The sequence below is a fragment of the Gaeumannomyces tritici genome (assembly GCF_000145635.1).
Source record: "Gaeumannomyces tritici R3-111a-1 unplaced genomic scaffold supercont2.1, whole genome shotgun sequence".
In the NCBI taxonomy this organism is placed as follows: Eukaryota; Fungi; Ascomycota; class Sordariomycetes; order Magnaporthales; family Magnaporthaceae; genus Gaeumannomyces; species Gaeumannomyces tritici.
Window position 1 is genome coordinate 507,374 of NW_008804545.1, and position 18,490 is coordinate 525,863.

Genomic DNA, 18,490 nt, shown 5'->3' on the forward strand with positions numbered 1-18,490 from the left:
ATGGCATGACGGAGTTTCATGACGTCTTCAGACAGGGTGCCAGCTGATGTGTTGCGCGCTGACTGGCTACAGCAACTCGCTGCCAATAACGCCCAGAGAGCTGCTTCTGCCTTGACTGATGGGGGTCAAGGGAGGCTGAATCCCTAACTTGGACATCCCCGCATGCCCAAACATCCACGCTTGCACACCCGACGGCTACGCCTCCTCCGCTCCCCACACAATGACAAGCAAGACCTGGTTCCTCCCTCCCGACTTCACCTTCCTCCCCGACGGGCAAATCGCCCTGGGCAATGTCATCCCCGACCCCAGGCGGCCGACCGCCACACTCGCCTCCCTCGCCTCTCACCCAACCATCGTGCTGCCCACAGCCCAGTCCATCGCCGAGAAGAACCGCAGCTTCACGGTCGAGAAGAGCCGGTCCTTTGGGCCCAAGCTCTTGGCGTTGTTCCTTGACTTTGCCGGCGCCAACGGCAAGACCGACCTGTCGCGGCACAAGAGCCAGTCTTTTTGGCGCCGCGGACCACGAGGTGCTGCGGGCGCGCAACGGTAGCTTCTCCCCTCCGAGGCGTTGGAGGCGATCGTGTGTCTCTACGGCGTGAAGAAGCACATCCGCAGCGGGGCGGTTCGGCCCGCGGCACGTATACGTCATCTCCGGGTTGCGCTTGGCGCGGCAGAGCTTCATGGCTACGGACGAGCAGGAGAAGAAGACGAAGGTCGACGTCGGGGGTTTCGGGGCCTGTACCTGCTGGCACTATGCCCTTCCAACTGGAGGGCAATTTCTCGAGGAGTAGGATAGGAGACTGGACGGCTACGAGGCGGCGCTGGGGATCGTGTTTGTGTATCGGTTGCACGTGATTCGGCCGAGGGAAGCAGGTGCGGAGGCGGAGCTATTTTCGGACCGGACGATCTTCTTCAGCGGCGGGGCTGAAGCTGAGGAGGGGGAGGTGATGGAGGCCGTCCAGGTGGATGGGGCGGTACTTCGGGAGAACCTGGACCTGGAGCCAGATGGTTACGAGGAAAATGAGTCTTATGTCGTGCTCAGATCTGCGTCTTGATCAACACCGCGATACAAAGCCCGGCCGTGCGGAGCCAGGCATCGGCGAGACCTTGATCTACGATAATATCACGGTTGGCCAGGCGCGCATTATAACGGGCAACGTCGAGAATTGGCGTAGGACAGCTGGACGAAAACTACGATTGCTGATAACAAATTTGGGCAAGATGAGGATAATGACAGGCAATCAGGGCGGCGATGCAGCAAGAGGTTTCAACGCCCAGTGCGCCGCATGGATCGCCACAACACGGGGGAATTTCCTCTTGATTCCCTGAATGGCGTGGCTGGCGGCCCTATCGGAGAGGCAATCATGCATCCACACCACCCTCACCCACTCACATATCGCCATTGATATACATTGCAACCCGAGGGGCTGTGCTGGCCGTAAGGGTGTGACTCAACCCTGCCGCCGGGAGAGGTTGGGGCCAATGGTATTCCTTTGTTGCACAAGCCTGCATGCCTCATTGCAGCCTGACCCATCCTCAGCCGCCATGTGCGCGCGCCCGGCTTTAAAGGCCACGGCGCACACCTGTCGGGAAACCCCCGAGCTAGCGCTTGCTCGGGCTAGCCACAAATCGAGGTGGAAAAAAAAGTCTTGTTGCTTGTCCGATTCGCCCCTGAAAGTCCCTCTCATCGAGGCCCAAGGTGGCTGCCCACCCTGACCTCTCGATCTAGGGATGCGGCGTTTTTGGGGCCACGTCCAGAATCCCCGCCGTCTTGCCAACTCCAAAACGCCCTAACCCCTCTAACAATATCAGGCTATCAAAAACTGTGGATTTATCAGAAGCCCGCCCTCGCTTCATAGCCCCTTATTGTGCTCCCAAACATGTATACAAACATGAAAAAAGGTCCAAAGAAACAGAAAGAGAAATATTACTTGTCCTGATTTAGACAGCGTTTAGACTGTACTGCTTTGCTATCCAGTCCTTGTCGTGTTGGTCTTGTCGAGGAGGACTTCGTATGTTTCCAAAATCCAGTCCAAGAACTCGTCCCATAGCTTGTTCCACTCATTGTAGACCTTGGTATGCTCGATCTCGTCAAGGCACGCATGTTCCAAGCTCCACTCGATCAGCTGGCGCCATCCGTGGAGCGTGAAGTCGTCCCTGCCTACGAAAACCTGGTAAAAGTCATGGGATAATGACGATCTGGCGGGAGCTTGTTAGACATTGAAATGACGCCAAAGCCAGCTGAAATAAGAAAGTAGCGTACCTAAACAGCGTTCCGTTGTCGCTGTTGACCGTGCAGTGCACATTGTTCGCCAAAAGGTTGTACATGGCATGGCCGCCGATTCTAGGCGTGAGGCCCAGGATCTCGTTGGAGATGGGGCAGACCTCGAGGCAAATGTTTTGCTCCTTCATCTTTTCCATTATGTATGGATGTCTGGAAAGCGAGAAGCCGTGGCCGATCCGCTTCGAGCCGAGCAGGAGCGCGTCCACGACGTTGCCGTCCGTATCGGTCCCCATCTCGAGCGTCTCTCCGCAGTGGAACAAAAACGGTATTTCCACGCGCTCCTTTTTGCAACTAGCCTGGAATTCGAGCAGGTTCTGCACATGGTCCCTCAAGGGCCTTCCGGCGCTCTCTTGACCGACGAGATCGAAGCCTGTACAATGAAGCATTTACCCGGTCAGTGGCGGCTTCTGTGAAGGGTCAAAGGCTCGAGTGTCCGGGCTCGCGGAAACCTACCAGCAATCATGTGGCCAGTTTTTTCCGAGAGCTTGAGTCCCAAGCACTCGACCAGAGAGTCCTTGATCAGATTGTCGGGGAAAGATCTTGGGGTGCAGTAAATAACCTTGATTCCTTGGAAAAATGGAGCGTCTGACCTCCTCCCCCAATTCTCGAGGAAACTATTGCATTCATCTGCAATGATCTTCATGATCTCGTAGTTGTCGTATAGCTGCTTGCCGTCCGTTGACCAGACCTGATTCGTATGCATAAAGTTGGGTCGGATCTCGGCGTACTGGATGTTGTCGTCAACGAAGTCCTGCAGACACTGCTGGGTGTACTTCCGATAGGCAGTCTCGTAGTTGAACAGGCCCTTCATCATCCTGGTGCGCCCATTAAACTTGGCCCAGGCTCTGTAGGGGCGGCAAACAGGAGCAAGGTTAGCGTTTTCGTGTGGAAGCAATATTCGTTCTGGCCACCACTTGGACTTACCCTTCAGCCGTTTGATGAACGCCGTGCGCCTCCTCCGCGTTGTAGACCAGCTTCCCCTCGAGCCACGCATCCAAATCCCGCCCCGGGAACTTGTGTGGGAACTCATCGCGAAAGTCTTTGTAACTCATCCACCGTATCTTGTCGGCTGGCTCCTCGCTCTGATCGAACCTTTCCTTGTCGAACAAGTTCACCAGAACCGGGGGCTTTGGCGGGTTCCCAATGAACTTCCTAGTCCAGGCCCGCTTAAGCCCTTTGCGAGGGCCTCCGGAACGGCCGCCGAGCTCTCCCCTGATGGTGAATTGTATTTCACACTCTTCAAGGTCACCTGTGTTCATCAGGGCCGTATTGCTTCCGATATCCATCTTCTCCTGGTCCTTTGCCAAGTTCAACAGAAACGTTGCCTCGAGGCACGAGTTGAAGTGCACGTGTAGGTGCGCGCCCTTTGGCATCTTGCGGGCCACGCGGAAGATGTCGGTTTTCTTTACGAGGTCCAGGTTGGTGAGATGGTGGTCGCTGGGGTGCCGCTTGTGCGGCTGATTTTGGTAGCCTTTCCTGGGCGGAGCGCGCTCGAAAAGCTCCTTGTCCTTTTGGCGCAGCAGCTGCAAGATTGCGTTCGCGTCGCGCTCCTTTTGGCCAGCCTTGGTGAAGCAGGCAAAGTCAAAGGCGAGCACCTGCTCTATCTTCGTTATGTTCTTGCGATCATTCTCGTACTGCTCCAGGGTCTCGATGTCGAGTTGCTGCCTCGGCGGCACGGCGCCACTGCGCTCCTTGACGGCGTGCTCGAGGGCGGGAAGCGTGCTCCAGTTGGTGGAGCTGATGGAGGGGGAACTCATGGCGTCCCCTTTGCGGTTGGACGCGGGGTGCGCCGGCAGGTCTGTATCTATGTCCATGCTGTCATGGCCCATGTCGCTGCTCTCGTCTTTGAAGCAGCGGTTCCCCATCGGCGCTGGTTGCTGGGACCGATCCTCGGGCTCTGTTGTCTTTTTGCGCCGCTTCAAAGTAGCCCGGGTGATGCGGCGACTGGGACTGGCGCTCATTTGTAGTCGGGTGCGAAGCCTTGACCCCTTAGGCAGTCATCTGACAGCTGCGCAGTCACACAAGCAGCCCGGGTGTCGCGCGCTTCCTCTGTCGATACAGCGTGACAGGGTCGGCAGACATCAAACTGCGACCGCGTGAATGGAGCTCTTGCGATGAGGGGATGCTCAAATTGCCATCAGACCCCGGCCAAGGGAATGTGAGGTGGGCGCAGCAGTGCCTTGCGGGCACCACAGTTTGCGACAAATTGATGGGGCTAGGCTTGCGACGGGGAATGACGAGAGACCCCGCAAAGTCGGCTGTACAGTGCCTGAGATGGAATCAGCGGGGCGGGTCTTGATTATCGATTTCAAGCATGGGTGGGTGATGGAGGCTGCGAGGTGACACCCAGGCTGATTCGCTCGCTGCTTTGCCGCTTCAGTTGTCGAATGCCTAACAAGGCTCAATCTCCGACTCCACTAAGCACAGCGAATACAATCAATACCCTACACCATGGAATATAGGGCCACCCACATAGCTCCCTCTAGTCATTCCAACGGACCTCCGCTACACGTGCTGGCGGACACAAGCTCTCTAGTGTAACCCACCGTCTGGGGAGCAGCAAAAGCTTCTGACCATCGACCGGTGCATCGCCCCCGGCACAGTCTGCCAAAGCACAGATGTTCCCAGGAGATCGGTCCGGCGAGTGGTGAGTCGAATAGGTAGCTATCTCCGTGAGTTAGCTCCGATCGACTAACTAGGAAATACACCGTCGTTCATCAGGCACATTTCCAGGGCTGTGTCTCTCTGTGCGACTCGGTTCTATGCTATCAGATGCCGATGGGATGGTTGCAAATCTTTGGATCGCCCTGAGGACACTGATGCAGCGGGCCTTGAAGATATGCCTCGCGTCAATAACTTCCCGGATAGGAGATCATCGGGGCCCTGCCCATCTTCTACTTTTGCATTGTAGACTCTTATCAGTCCATCGATTTTGTCAAGCTAGCACCAGAGGTCGTCGATTGCGCCACAGTGGACTACACTTTGCCGGGTTATATTGCAAGATAGATGCTGCGGGTATGGGGAAAGTTCTAGTAAGCAGGCATATATCTACCTACCCAAGTAGCCATGGTAGAGAAAAGCCCAGAAGCCGAGAATCAAGAACAAAAGCCACGAGCTAAAGTATATAGTTTTCCCACCGGAACTAGGGAAGACGAGACATGCTATTAGATGGAGGGGGTTCTAAGGGTGTATAGTGTGCACCAAAAAAGAATGTCGTCTATTCGCTTTCATTGTATTGTCGAGAAGGAGCGAGCGGGTATAAATGCTGCCACAGTCAGGATTACTGATGGCATTGAGTGCCTGAATATCTACTTATGTCTCAGAAAGGCCCGGAGCGTGGGTGACAGCATGTATCGGCTGGAGGTGGTGGGCATCTAGGTACGGTACTGCAAGGAAGAGGCTGCATGGTTTGGGTAGGGCTGATGGGTTCTTTGGGACGACCCCTGGTGACGTGGGCTCAGTTCGACCGCTCATGGCAGGGGTATGTGGGAATTTGTGGGGCAACCCACGTATCGGTGGGGACCAGAGTCAACGCAGCGGGCGGTCGCGACAGCTACGGCCGGAGACGCGGCAGCGACTGGCATTTCGCGAACAAATTTCCGGGCAGCTTGAAATCGCGACAACTTGGGGGCTGCCACCGACATGCACAGCAACCACAGTCGCATCAGAACACCATGCGCGTCGTCAAGCCTTCATGGCTGAGCCATAGCGGTAGGTGGCCTTCCCGCGTCCTCTCTGCCCAATGCGACCGTGGGCTCGCGCTTCCATTGACACTGACACTTTGTTTGGGCTTTCCGCAGGCGAGCAGAAGGACTTCGAAGTCTACAGCGTCCACGTTTCCCCAGATGGCTCAAGGCTTGCGACGGCCGGCGGTGGTAAGAGCTAGACATCCGAATACCTATGACGGGTGAATGCCGGCAAGGTCGAGTGGCTGACCATGGATACGTCTCTGCAGATGGCCACGTCCGCGTTTGGTCGACCGAATCGATATACAACTCGAACGACGAAACCTACAGGAAACCTCGACAGCTCTGCCACATGAGCCATCACCTCGGGACCATCCACTCCGTGCGATTCTCTCCCAATGGCCGATATCTTGCCTCGGGCGCCGACGACAAAATCATCTGCATCTACCATCTCGACAGCAACCCTCCTTCGCACACTGCCACGTTCGGTATGCATATGCCCCCGGGCTCACTATGAAGATCCCCGCCGCGCGCCTTCGTCCCTCACTGCTAATCTTGCTTTGTGTCACACAGGCACCAACGAGCCGCCGCCCATCGAAAACTGGAAGACGTACAGGCGCCTGGTCGGGCACGAGAACGATGTCCAGGACATCGCCTGGTCTTACGACTCGTCTATTCTGGCGTCAGTTGGTCTTGACTCCAAAGTTGTGGTGTGGTCCGGGCATACCTTTGAGAAGCTCAAGACGCTGGCAGTCCACCAGAGTCACGTCAAGGGCATCACGTTCGACCCGGCCAATAAGTTCTTTGCAACTGCAAGCGACGACAGGACCATTCGAATATTCCGCTTCACCCCGCCGGCGCCCAACGCTACCCAACACGATATGGTGAACAATTTTGTGCTTGAAACAACCATCAACACGCCCTTCAAGAACTCGCCTCTTACCACATACTTCAGGCGTTGCTCCTGGTCGCCCGATGGGAATCATATCGCCGCGGCCAACGCCGTGAACGGTCCCGTTAGTTCTGTCGCCATCATCGAGCGCTCTAGCTGGGACTCGGAGATCAACCTGATTGGCCACGAGGGCCCTACCGAGGTCTGCCAGTTCTCGCCCCGACTGTTCCATACGAAGGACCCAGCTCAGGCGAACGGGAACGCCAGCAGCCGCAGCAGCCACCTTGTCACAGTCATCGCATCGGCAGGTCAGGACAAGACGCTTAGCATATGGAACACCAATACCTCGAGACCAGTTGTCATCGTACAGGATGTGGCTGCCAAGTCCATATCGGATCTTTCTTGGGCTCCCGACGGCCAGACTATTTTTGTTTCGAGTCTTGACGGCAGCATCATTGCAGTCAAGTTTTCCGAAGGTGAACTTGGCTGGGTTGCCACGGCTGAGGAGAATGACAAGGCGCTGCAGAAATATGGCATCTCGAGGAAGGGCATGGGGACGGCCGAGGATGTCGAAGGACTGAACTTGGAGAACCATAGCAAGGCGGGCGAGCTCCGTGGTGCGGAATCGCGCATGGGGGCGCTCATGGGCGATGAAGTGGCCGCAGCGGCGTCAAAGACTCCTGGTACTACATCCACAAACGGCGTCAAGGCGACATCAACCGCAAGCTCGAACTCGACCGCAGCTGGGAAAGCTGCAGATGGCGAGACCAATGGCGACTCCGACGCAGCGAAAAAGGCCGACCCAAAAGATCCTGCAGACGAGAGCGAAGACCAGAAGGCAGAGCGGATAGCAGCCCTCAAGTCTCGGGTTACAATCACGAAAGAAGGCAAAAAGAGGGTTGCCCCTCTCCTTGTGTCTTCGTCTGGAACCGGTCAGTCCTCTCTGCCACAGTCCCATCTTGTTGGGACCGGATCGACCAAGGCGGCGCGAGACGATACTCCGCAGAGCATCCTAGATCTATCCAAGCCATATGATGGCCTCCCTAAGGGAGGGCTTGCGTCGATGCTACTGGGAAACAAGCGGAAGGCGGTAGCTGTGGAGGGAGAGGATGAAGACGAGAGCACCAACAAGCGACCGGCGTCAGGCCCTGTTCCTATCATGATCAACGGGGTTGATGGTCTTGAGCACGCCCAGGTGCAGGATGCGGCTGCAAGAGTGGTTGCCACGCCCGAGTTCTTGCGCCCGGCCGTGCTGAGCTCGTCGATATCCATATCCCAGATCAGGCTGGGCGTCCCCAAGGTCAGGTCACACATTCTCCGGCCCTTGGAGAGGGGCGTGCTGCAAGGAGAGAGCACTCTGGAGGAAGCTTCCAAAGTGCCCGAGAACATCATCCTGGAGGCCAAGAATCCGGAGATGGCAAGGGACCCCTCGCACATCACAGCAAGCAAGCGCGGTAGTGTTCTGTGGCATGACTTCGTGCCTAGGGCCGTCATGTTGGTGACGGGCAACAAGAACTTCTGGGCAGCGGCGTGCGAAGACGGCATAGTCTACGTCTGGTCGCCAGCTGGCCGGCGCTTGGTCAACGCGCTCGTCCTCGAATCCCAGCCCGTCATACTGGAGTGCCGGGAGTACTGGCTACTATGCGTGACGGCGGTGGGGTTGTGTCACGTTTGGAACATCGAAACTTGCTCGTCACCGCATCCACCAGTGTCGCTGGGGCCGGTGCTGGATCTGGCCATTCACTCGCTCAATCCGCATGCGGCTGTTCCAGGCCCGAGCGTGTCAGCCGCCCACCTTAACTCGGAAGGGCGGATCGTGATCACGTTGAGCAACGGCGACGGTTTCTTCTACTCGCCCAACCTGTACGCGTGGCAGCGCCTGTCAGAAACGTGGTGGGCCGTTGGCAGCCAGTACTGGAACAGCAATGACAGCTCCGTCAGCGCCCTGCAGACCACAGCTGTCGGCCCTGCGACGGCGGCCGCGCCATCGTGCACGTCGACTGGCGAAGGTGGCGTGTCGGTCTCGGCGGGCGTTATCCCGTTCCTGGAGCGGCACACGACCAACGAGTTTCTACTCCGCGGGCGGGCCTACACGCTGCAGCGTCTCATCAAGACGCTGCTCAGTCGCGAGGGATTCGAAGGGTTTGAAAGCAGCGTCAGCATTGCACATCTGGAGAACCGGATTGCGGGTGCGCTGCAGCTCGGGTCCCGGGACGAGTTCCGGCTGTATCTGTTCATGTACGCCAAACGCCTTGGAGCCGAGGGCCTGCGGCCCAAGGTCGAAGAGCTTCTCAACTCGCTTCTTGGCGGCGTGCTCCAGAACAAAGACGACGGCACGAGCACAAAAGCGGGCCCGGCCACCGACAATGGTTGGTGGCTGGACAAGGGAGATCAACTGTGCGGGTGGGACCGCAGGGAGCTCCTCAAGGGTGTGGTCATGATTCTGGGTAAGTGGTCGATCTGGATCCGAGCTTCTGATCTTATCCCTGCACATGTCTTGCACGCCCGGCACTTCTTTGCTGACAACATATCTTTCTCTTCTCTAGGCAAATTCCGGGAACTGCAGCGCTTGACGGTGCAGTATGCTCGCGTGCTCGGTCTCACTACGGACGACGACGATGACGACCACGAAAACGATGTCGATCCCATGGCCATCGAGGCTTGAGCACATAGCTTTTGCAGCCGTTGACGCGGCTTTTTTTCTTTTGCTCCTCGAGTGAGAGCTGACGGCTCAGTGGCGCCCTTTGCGCATCATTCATCAAATCATGTCAAGTTGTTTGGCGTTTGCGGTTCTCTGGGAGGATTTTACTGGACAACAGGGATATTTCTAACTTTTCCTTTTGCACCAAAGGCGACACCCGTGGTTGTGCCTTTGCATTGCGTGCGTGGAAAGACTGTGTATGTGTAGATACCTCGTGTTTTTTTTCCACACCCTGTTTCGGCGGCCTCATTTTCTTGATTTTCTTTTTTCGCCGATTTTCTGGCGATGGCAAAGTGCCAGGGGAGGCAGACTGTTCCAGAGGTTTCTTGTGTGTATTATTTTGAACGAGCTGTGCTTACTAGTACACGTGGACCATAAGGCGTTGGTGCATATTACGTCATCGCAGCCCAAACGATGCATCGTCAAAAAATGCAATGCTTGCCTAGACAATGTTTGATGTGTGATGTTGCATAATAGCCCATCCCTGTCCTGCGCTTCTCCATATTTCTGTGCCTTCTCCAGTGCATATCCGGGGATTTGTTCTATCGTTCTCTAACCCCTGCCCTGCCCTGGTCTCCCATCTCGTCTTTTCCTCTTCTCATTTCGGGTGCCCCACGGCGCACTGATGGCCAGTTATCTCTGCCCTCTTTTTCCCACAACCCTCGTGATAGTCATCTTCCTGCTTCTGTGCCAACAACAAACGGGTTGGTCTTTTCGTCGCAATCAAACCAATATTTGGCTTTTTTAGGTCACCCACTTGTCAGTGATGCTTCCCGGAAGGGAGCGGGGCGGGCGTCGTTCGTCGTTCTTGGTCTCCCCCTTCCTCCCCTTCTGCTTGGGCTCTTTTTCTTTCCCAGGTGTTCAATTCCTGGTAAGGTTTTTAAAGTGGCTGCATGCCGTGCCAACACAAATGCCGGGGCTTAAATGGTGGCCAACAAGGGCCTGCGCGAGCCTCCATGGATGTCATGTCCCCAATGACCAGGGCAGAGATCAATTTGTCGACTGCAGCTAGCCGCAGGTCATCCGCTCGGCCCCTCTCCCCGGACGGCTTGGTTTGTCTTGCTGGTCCCCGCCCAGACATCAATGATCTTCGTGTCTTTTTATTCAATTATTGACAAAGGCTCGGGCAGAGCGGCGGGGCCGGGCGCAACGTCAACGCCTCGTCGGGCCTGGGAGAGAGAGGGTTCCGTGCTGTGCATGACGCGTGCAGAGTCACCTTTTGGAGTTACCTTGTAGAGGCCGAGGATGGATGCGAGTTCTGGGCGACGGAGAAGCTGGATTGCCGTTCTTGTGCCTTGTTCCCTTCTTCCCGCTGTCCCAAACTTTTAGGCCGCCGGAACCATTCCCCTGTGGACTAGAACCCCTGCGCTGTCTGTCCCCGATACCCTGGAACGCACACGCCGCTTGCCGGGGTTCCACCCCCATTTTTCTGCTCGTTTATAGAATCAGAGGTTCCCGTCACCTCTTTTGGCATGTGCGTCAACGTTCTTTTTTTTTCTCTCCCGCCTTGGGGTTGTTGCGAGTGAGTGTGTGCGGGAATATCCAAGATGGCTACAGCAGATGTAACGATGCCCAAGAGACCGGAGAGGGCGTCGTTCAGGATCAGCTACTGTAAGCAAACCGACCATCCATCTGGGCGCGCATGTTCTTAGTGTGGGAAGGCAGCTGCAACCACCGGCCCAAGGGCGGTGGGCGAGAGAATCCACTGGCTAACCGTTCATTCTCACACGAAAAAGGGGTCTATATTGACCCAAGCAACGCCAGGCTCTACAGCGAAAACCTCGCCCGGATCCTGAACTGGCCGCGCCGCCATGGGAAATACAGGCCCTTCGAGTCGCCCGCCGCCAGGCACATGGCCGCCGCTCCCGGCCACCACTCCCTCGAGCACCAAACGGACCTGATCCCGCTGCAGATCGACGCCGTCGGCGTGCCCATCCCCATCCCCGCAGCAACAACAACAGCGGCAGCGTCATCGAAAAAGCCCAGCAGCAGCGGCAGCTCGGCCGCCGCCGGGCTGGCGGAGCACAAGGCGGTCCGGGACTTTTGCGCCGACACGTGCGCGTCGCTGCAGGACCCGTGCGTCATGAAGCTCGTGTTCCGGCCTCACTCGGCGGCCTCGGGATCTAGGCGGCCGCAGACGCCAGCACCCGCACACGTCCCGCCCCCGCCCTGGACGCACATCAAGATCGAGCGGACCGACGTGCCCATCAGCGACCCGTACTACTACTGCGCCTACTACCTGCCCCCGACGAGCCGGTCCGTGCCCTGGTGCCAGAGGGACGACGAGCTGGAGCAGAGGCCGGGCATGAGGGCGTTCCGGACGCTGACCGAGGTAGGCAGACGGCGGGGGCTTCTCATCCCTGTTTTGGGGAGGAAAAGAAGAAGAGGGACGAAAAAAAGAAAAGCCAGGCTGACTTTGGTGCTTTGTGTGCAGATGGCAGAGAGTTGCCTGGCAACAGGGCCGGATTACGAGCCCAGCTTCTACAAGGGCAAAATCTCGATCCACGACAAGGCGGCGGCGTCTGTGCTGCACGACTTCACCCGCACCGGGCGGCGGACAAAAACTCAAATGGAGGAGATATGCTCCGGTGCGTAAAAAGACCCGGCCAGCATTTGCTGCTCCACCCGCTGCATATTTATACTTCTTGTGTGCCTCATTGTGCTGACTCGTGTCCACCCCCCCGGTCTCCAGGCGACGGCCCCAACGGCATCGAAGTCAGCGAGACGCTGCTGGCGCTGAGCCAGGCCATGCAGAACATCACGGCCCTGTTCTCCAAGAAGCACGACGACCACTTCCGGCCGTCCATAACCTACAAGTTGTCGCGGCGCTTCAACCTCGGCGGCTTCGGCGCCAAGCGCCACCACCTCCGGCGCGAGTTCGAGGAGCACCTGTCCCAGGTCCGACAGAGCATGACGGCGGCCGCGGCCCCCCTGCGCACTGTGGCCATCATGGCGCGCCTGAGCGGGCCGTACGGGAGCTTCTACGGGCTGACGGGCCTGTGCCCCAAGGACTGCACGGCAGCCGAGGAGGGCGCCGTACTCGCCCTCATCTGGGGGTGGTACCGCGGCTGCGACGACGTTCCGGCCTTGATACCCGCCGGCGTCGACCCCGTCGCCGTGGGGCGCGACTCGTTGCGGCGCGCGGCGGCGCACTGGCACGACGCGCACGAGACGGCGCGGGTGCACCTACGCCAGCTGGTGTGCATGTGGGGCGAGCTCGAGGACAAGGTCAGGAGCAGCAGCATGGGCGGCGGCTGGGCGGGCGTGAGGGAGAAGCGGTTCGGGCGGCGGGAGATGACGCCCGAGAGGAATGAGGTGGAGGCCATCTCGGGCCTCGGGACCGGAGCCCTCATGCAGCTGTTGAGGACGCCACCACCACCACCACCGCCCCCGCCACCACAGACCGGAAGCACCAGCGATAGCAGCCGGCGCCGTGGGCGTAATAGACGGCGGCGCGGACGCGTGTTCGGTACCTACAGCCCAAATCCCCACGACGGCGGCTGTGGGCTCGCCGGCATAAAAGAGGACCAGTGGCTGGCCAACGGCGGCACCAAGGCCCGATTTGTGGATGCCACGCCGGGCCGACTCAAGTCGGGCCTCACGCCTGTCCCCCGGTCACAGGCGGCGAGGCGAGTGGGAGGCTGAGTGAGAGTGCGCGCGCAATCTCGCCAACACGCTGGAACCAAGGAGCGATTGATTCGTCCCTTGCTGGAACTCGTGCCGGCACTTGCGAGACGAGACGTTCAACATTGCGTGTGCCACGCAGGTTGAGCAATGGTAAAACATTATACCCATACTAATCTGTTACGAGATGAACAATGAGACACGGCCATACATAGATTACATAGACGATCACGCGTTATTTAATGTCAAATACAACATAACAAAAAAGAAAGCTGAAAGACCTTTTACCAGACCAGCTCCGTGGAAGCGGTGGCGCCGGCGTCGACAGTCAGCACAGATCCCGTGATCCAGCGTGCCTCGTCGCCGGCGAGGAAGCGCACGGCGGTGGCGCAGTCCCAGGCGTTTCCTTCGGTGCGCAGCAGGCTCCGGTTCCGGCGGGACTCGCGCATCTGCGGGCTCATGGTGACGGTGAAGCGCTCGTGGTGCGCAGAGTCGTCGCCGCCGTACGCGACCATGGGCGTGTACAGCATGCCGGGGCAGACGCAGTTGACGCGGATGCCGTGGCGGGCGTGGTGGACGGCCATGGCGCGCGTCATGTTGACGACGGCGCCTTTGCTCGTTGGGTAGAGCAGGTGTGGCGTCCCGCCCCTCAGGCCCGCGACCGAGCCGATGTTGATGATGGACCCAGCGCCGGACCGGGTGCTCGCGGCCTTGTTGTTGCTGCTGTTGGACTGCTGCTGGTCGGCGTCGTTGTTGCGTCGCATGGCGGGTATGGCGTACTTGGCCATCTGCATCATGCTGGACACGTTGAGCTCGAGGCTCCTCGCCCACTCGGCGGGATCGACCTCGGTCGCGTCCCCCTTGACCCCGATGGTGCCCACAATGTTGACGAGGATGTCGAGGCGGCCCAGCTGCCCGACCGTCTCGGCGATGAGCCGCTCGCAATCGGGAGCAACCGTCACGTCACCCGCCAAGGCGAGGGCGTGCGCCCGAGCGTCGCCACCTGCCAGCCCCCGCCCTCCGCCTCGCTGCTGGTGCTCCAGGCGAACCAGCCGGGTCGTCCGCTCGGCGCGGGCGGGCAGGATGTCGACGCAGACGACCGAGGCGCCAGCCTCGGCCAGCAGGACCGCTGTGGCGGCGCCGTTTCCCAGGCCGGCAAATCCCTCTTCGCCCTCGCGGCCGTCGTCAGCACGACTTCCCGCGCCCGTCACCAGTGCCACCCTGCCGGCGAGCGACCTGGTGGGGCGCCCGGGGTACCTTTGGTGCTCGGGGTGGTTGGCGGCGTCGGGCTGCCCAGACATGTGCCTCTCCGACGCGCGAGCACTACGGGCCCGGGCAAGGGACTGCAGTGAGGCGTGCGCCTCCCGACTGTTAGAATTATACGGGAACAGGGCCAATCGCAGGCGCGGGTGGGTGTTCCGGCCCTGTGTGACGGGGAGGGGGTGTGTGCGCAGCAGAAGCGCAGATTCGGGCGTGCAGGCCAAAGGGCGACAGTCCCCATTCGGAAAGATGGCGTGTAAAGGTCGCGCCGGAGCATGACTGATCGACGATGCTGCTGAGCACGTACCTTGCGCGTCGGGCCCGGCTGGGAGCCGAGGTTGGTGTGGCTCGGACCCCTGAAGGCCGCCACGGTCCCGGTCAGCCGAAGCGACCGAGGGGACCGACACAGCGAGGCGGCGAGCATGGTTTAGGGGCCTCGGGTGGGCGCTGGCCTTTTTAAATGTGCGGGGGGTCTGGCTGGCGGCTTCATGTTGTGTCCCGATCAGCCCAGTGATGACGGGCAATAGGTTAGCTCTCTGTGCGTTTGTGATCCTCCTGTGCGTGCCCCGAAATGCACGTCCCATTGGTGTCCGTGTCACTCGAGCCAATCCATCAACAAGCACTAACCTAGGTCCTATAGGCAGTCAGTCCACTTACACAGATCGGCAGTTCCCAAGGACGTCTTTGTCCGGTTCGCTTCGGTCAGACGCTCGCGGGCGCTATCTCTTGACCGCAACATCAAAAGTACCGGGCATAGCATGGGCTTGATTGCTCACAAATTGGAGCAGCAGCACTGGTCAATAAAAGCAGGGCCAGTTCGGCGGTTGCTGTGCGGGGTTCATGCGTGGTGCTGGCGCCGCCGTAGCACCATTGGCATATTGCTTGGAGGTACTCTGTATTGTCGCTGCACCCGCATTGCGGCTGCGATCAAATCCAACATTGATCTGCATGGCCCTCTGCTGCCACTTTGATAGGCGCATCTCCAAGCGGGCGCCTGCCTTTCGCAATCCTGCAGCCCCGTACGTACCTTCCCTTCATTTCGCTCGTGCATGCAGAATGGAGTGCGGAATATCTCGCCAGCGGCTATCGGGCAGGTGCTGACGCGAGTTGCGCATCGGCTTTCCTTCCCTGTCTGGCCTTCCCCAAAAAAATGTCCGGATAGAGAGCGTGTAGTTTCTGGCATTTGCTTTGCGGGTTTCCTGACCTGGCACTTCTTGATTCCACTTTGGGCAAAACGTACGGACCAAACAAGCATCTTGAGTAGCCATCGCTGACAGCCGACTATGGGTGGCCCTACCTGGGCTGGCGCATCCTTTCCTGGGCAGATAGCATGTTTACCCCTCGCCAAAGTCCGATGGGGGAACACGAGAGTGTTTGACCCATCCATCCTATACATCGTAGGTAGGCGTCCAAGAGGGTGACAGAGACAACCCGGTTTGGGCCAGGAGCCGGTACGGCATGGAGGAATCCAAGGGCGTACAAGTAAACGCCAAACTCCCTTCCGCCCCCCACCCTCAGAAACTATCCAAGAGCCTAATAGCGAGAGGTGCCGTTCCGCGAGACTTGAAACCAAGACTGCCACCCTCAGAGGTCTCCTGACATGACTGTCTCCGCCCTGCGGTCTCGTGGGGACCCTGCTACCTGGCCTGCCAGGTCCCTGGCGCCTTTACGGCCGCCCACCTCGACTACCGGCCAGGTTGTCGATAAAAGCCCACGGCAAAAGTCGCTGTCCCGGAGGGAGTTCAAGACGAGACAGCGACGGGGGGACGACGAGCGAGAAAAGGAGGACAGCAGCAGCCCGGACACAGCCGTCGCCGCCGCCGCCACCAGCCCTGCAGGTGGAGCAGCCATGGACTTTTCGCACTTTGGCTTCCCCAGCCGCGAGTGGGAAAGCTTTGTGGCGCACAACCCCGCAGCCACCATCGTGCCTCCCATCCCTAGCTCCATCGAGGAGTTGAAGGCTCAGGCCAATGCCGTCCGGATCGAGCGCGGCCGGGCCCACGTCGCCGACGAGTGCCTCGCCGACAAGTTTACCACTAGGGACCACGCGGTCCCGACGAGAGACGGCAGCGCAATCACCATGCGCGTCTACCGCCCCGCTGGCGTCCCTGAGGACCAGTTGCTGCCCGCGCTCGTGTGGTTCCATGGCGGAGGTTTCCTTTTTGGGAGCTTGGATGGTGGTATGTGTCGACTTTTTTCGTCTTCCGTCGCCTTCTCAGCAAGCCATACCTGCTTCTCGGTTCGAGATAGCTGTCGTGAAGTGTCTGCAAGATCAACAACATCACTAAACACAGAAACCACAGAGACATACGTTTGTGGCCTGCTGTGTCACCGGCTCCAGTGTGCAGTCCTACACATCTGCTATCGGCACACCCCCGAGTTCACGCATCCGACAGCCCACCACGATGCTCACGACGGCTTCGACTTTATCTGCGCACACTCTGTAGACCTCGTTATCGATCGCTCTCGTCTGATTGTTGGAGGCATCTCATCTGGCGGCCAGCTGGCGGCTTCGGTGACGTATCGCGAAATACTTGCGGCCCGGGGCGGTGCGGCTATGGGAGCCAACGGTGTCCAGCCGCAGCAACGCCCGAGGATAAGAGGCCAGGTCCTCAGCATCCCCTGGCTCTGCCACCGCGACGCCTATCCCTATCACTTGTTCCGCGACCGCGGCCGGGCCTCGACGCAGCAGTGCCTTTGGGCTCCCGTCACACCCAAGCCCAGGGCGGATCTGTTCACGGACCTGCTACATGTCGAGGATGTCCATGGCCGCTTGTCCAATATCGCCCAGGCCAGCCAGGATGAGCTTACGGGTACCGTGAGAACTGCTCTCGTGAGTGCCGGCATGGACGTCAAGCGCGACGAGGGGCTCATGTATGCCCTCAAGCTAAAGTCTCTAGGGTAAGTCTTTGTTACTCTCGGCCTTGCTCGATACTGCTTCCGACCGTCTTGGGGAAAAGCGGTGGGTGAGGAGAGCAGTGCTTCGGCGAGCCGAGGATATTCTAAATTTGTAACTTACCACTAACGACACGTACTTTTGTTTCTGCAGAGTTGAGACAAAAGTCCACGTCTTTCCAGGACTTCCCCATGCGTTCTACATGTTTCCGAATCTGCCGTCGAGACCTAGGTATCATGAGGCGGTCGTGGAGTGCGCGAGGTGGGCGTTCGGCGATGAGCCAGGCCAGAAGGAGTGGTATGTCGAGCCACCACCCAGAGAGTTCGCTGGCGATGGCGCCATATAACCAAATTTGATAAGAGAGATTGGGACCCCGACATGTTTCGTATCATGGATGGAAGCGATGGCGGGGAGACTGCACATAATTGCCCTTTTAGAAGAGGTGCGGAGCTGTTTGCCGGCCAGGACCTTTTACGGACCTTTGCCATTCTAACCGAGGCGGAAGGGAGTTATATACATACCTACACATAGATATCAGGGGGGATCAATGGGAAGGAGCATACGCAGGATATACATATATTGGCACTAGGATTCAAGCCAACCGGTCAGACTTTGGGGGCTGTCCTGTTCGCCATTTTTATTCGCGTTCCGTTACGGAGGTTACATTAGAACCTGCGAGGCAGCGGGGCGAAGGATCTCCAGGAACCCGCTGCGGTCGTCCACAATGGAAGTGGCGGGATTGCGCCGTGGCTCTGTTGCGCTTCAGCCATACAAAGGGCGGGTTGAATTCTGCGGTCATGCCATGCAGCCCAGTCCCGTGACGGGACTACGCAGTGTAGCTGACAGTAGGTCAAAGAAACTTGAAAATACCCGACACCGGTTAATGGCGGCCACTGCTGCCTGAGATATATGATTGGCCATGTCCGTCGCTGATATGATCCGAACCACCGTGAGGTGAAGTGGCTGGCAGCAAGTCCGTAGAGTTCGATTGTACGGATTATTTCTCGACGGAAAGGGCTCCCTTATAGCGGCCCGAGGTACCTTGACTATTCTTTCTCTCGCCGAGCCGGGGAGGGAAACACCCCAGACAAGCTGCTCGCTGCCTCGCTTCACCTGAGAACACGCGCGGGGCTTGCAAACCCTGAGC

General features: G+C 58.6%; 6 protein-coding genes across 6 annotated transcripts; 4 read left to right on the forward strand and 2 right to left on the reverse strand.

Annotated features, from left to right (window-relative positions):
- Positions 1-220: 220 nt before the first annotated feature.
- On the forward strand, positions 221-791 carry GGTG_00146 (hypothetical protein; the record flags this gene model as incomplete). The annotated part of the gene is made up of 2 exons (XM_009217887.1): positions 221-527; positions 616-791. 2 exons carry the CDS (start codon positions 221-223, stop codon positions 789-791), a joined length of 483 nt encoding a protein of 160 aa, XP_009216151.1.
- Positions 792-1,573: 782 nt separating this feature from the next.
- On the reverse strand, positions 1,574-4,536 carry GGTG_00147 (hypothetical protein). The gene is made up of 4 exons (XM_009217888.1): positions 3,209-4,536; positions 2,738-3,129; positions 2,264-2,654; positions 1,574-2,199 (listed from the first exon to the last, which is right to left on the reverse strand). Exons 1-4 carry the CDS (start codon positions 4,243-4,245, stop codon positions 1,971-1,973), a joined length of 2,049 nt encoding a protein of 682 aa, XP_009216152.1. The 5' UTR covers positions 4,246-4,536; the 3' UTR covers positions 1,574-1,970.
- A 1,354-nt stretch (positions 4,537-5,890) lies between these two features.
- GGTG_00148 (HIR1) lies at positions 5,891-10,011 on the forward strand. The gene is made up of 5 exons (XM_009217889.1): positions 5,891-5,995; positions 6,085-6,159; positions 6,240-6,458; positions 6,544-9,309; positions 9,409-10,011. The coding sequence occupies exons 1-5, from the start codon at positions 5,959-5,961 to the stop codon at positions 9,525-9,527; spliced, it is 3,216 nt and encodes a 1,071-aa protein (XP_009216153.1). The 5' UTR covers positions 5,891-5,958; the 3' UTR covers positions 9,528-10,011.
- Positions 10,012-11,039: 1,028 nt separating this feature from the next.
- On the forward strand, positions 11,040-13,468 carry GGTG_00149 (hypothetical protein). Its single transcript, XM_009217890.1, has 4 exons — positions 11,040-11,174; positions 11,300-11,895; positions 11,998-12,151; positions 12,256-13,468. The coding sequence occupies exons 1-4, from the start codon at positions 11,111-11,113 to the stop codon at positions 13,206-13,208; spliced, it is 1,767 nt and encodes a 588-aa protein (XP_009216154.1). The 5' UTR covers positions 11,040-11,110; the 3' UTR covers positions 13,209-13,468.
- On the reverse strand, positions 13,335-15,214 carry GGTG_00150 (short-chain dehydrogenase/reductase SDR). The gene is made up of 3 exons (XM_009217891.1): positions 15,105-15,214; positions 14,755-14,931; positions 13,335-14,530 (listed from the first exon to the last, which is right to left on the reverse strand). The coding sequence occupies exons 2-3, from the start codon at positions 14,869-14,871 to the stop codon at positions 13,472-13,474; spliced, it is 1,176 nt and encodes a 391-aa protein (XP_009216155.1). The 5' UTR covers positions 14,872-14,931; positions 15,105-15,214; the 3' UTR covers positions 13,335-13,471.
- GGTG_00151 (hypothetical protein) lies at positions 14,940-17,995 on the forward strand. The gene is made up of 4 exons (XM_009217892.1): positions 14,940-15,004; positions 15,088-16,627; positions 16,751-17,348; positions 17,497-17,995. Exons 2-4 carry the CDS (start codon positions 16,048-16,050, stop codon positions 17,687-17,689), a joined length of 1,371 nt encoding a protein of 456 aa, XP_009216156.1. The 5' UTR covers positions 14,940-15,004; positions 15,088-16,047; the 3' UTR covers positions 17,690-17,995.
- Positions 17,996-18,490: the final 495 nt, after the last annotated feature.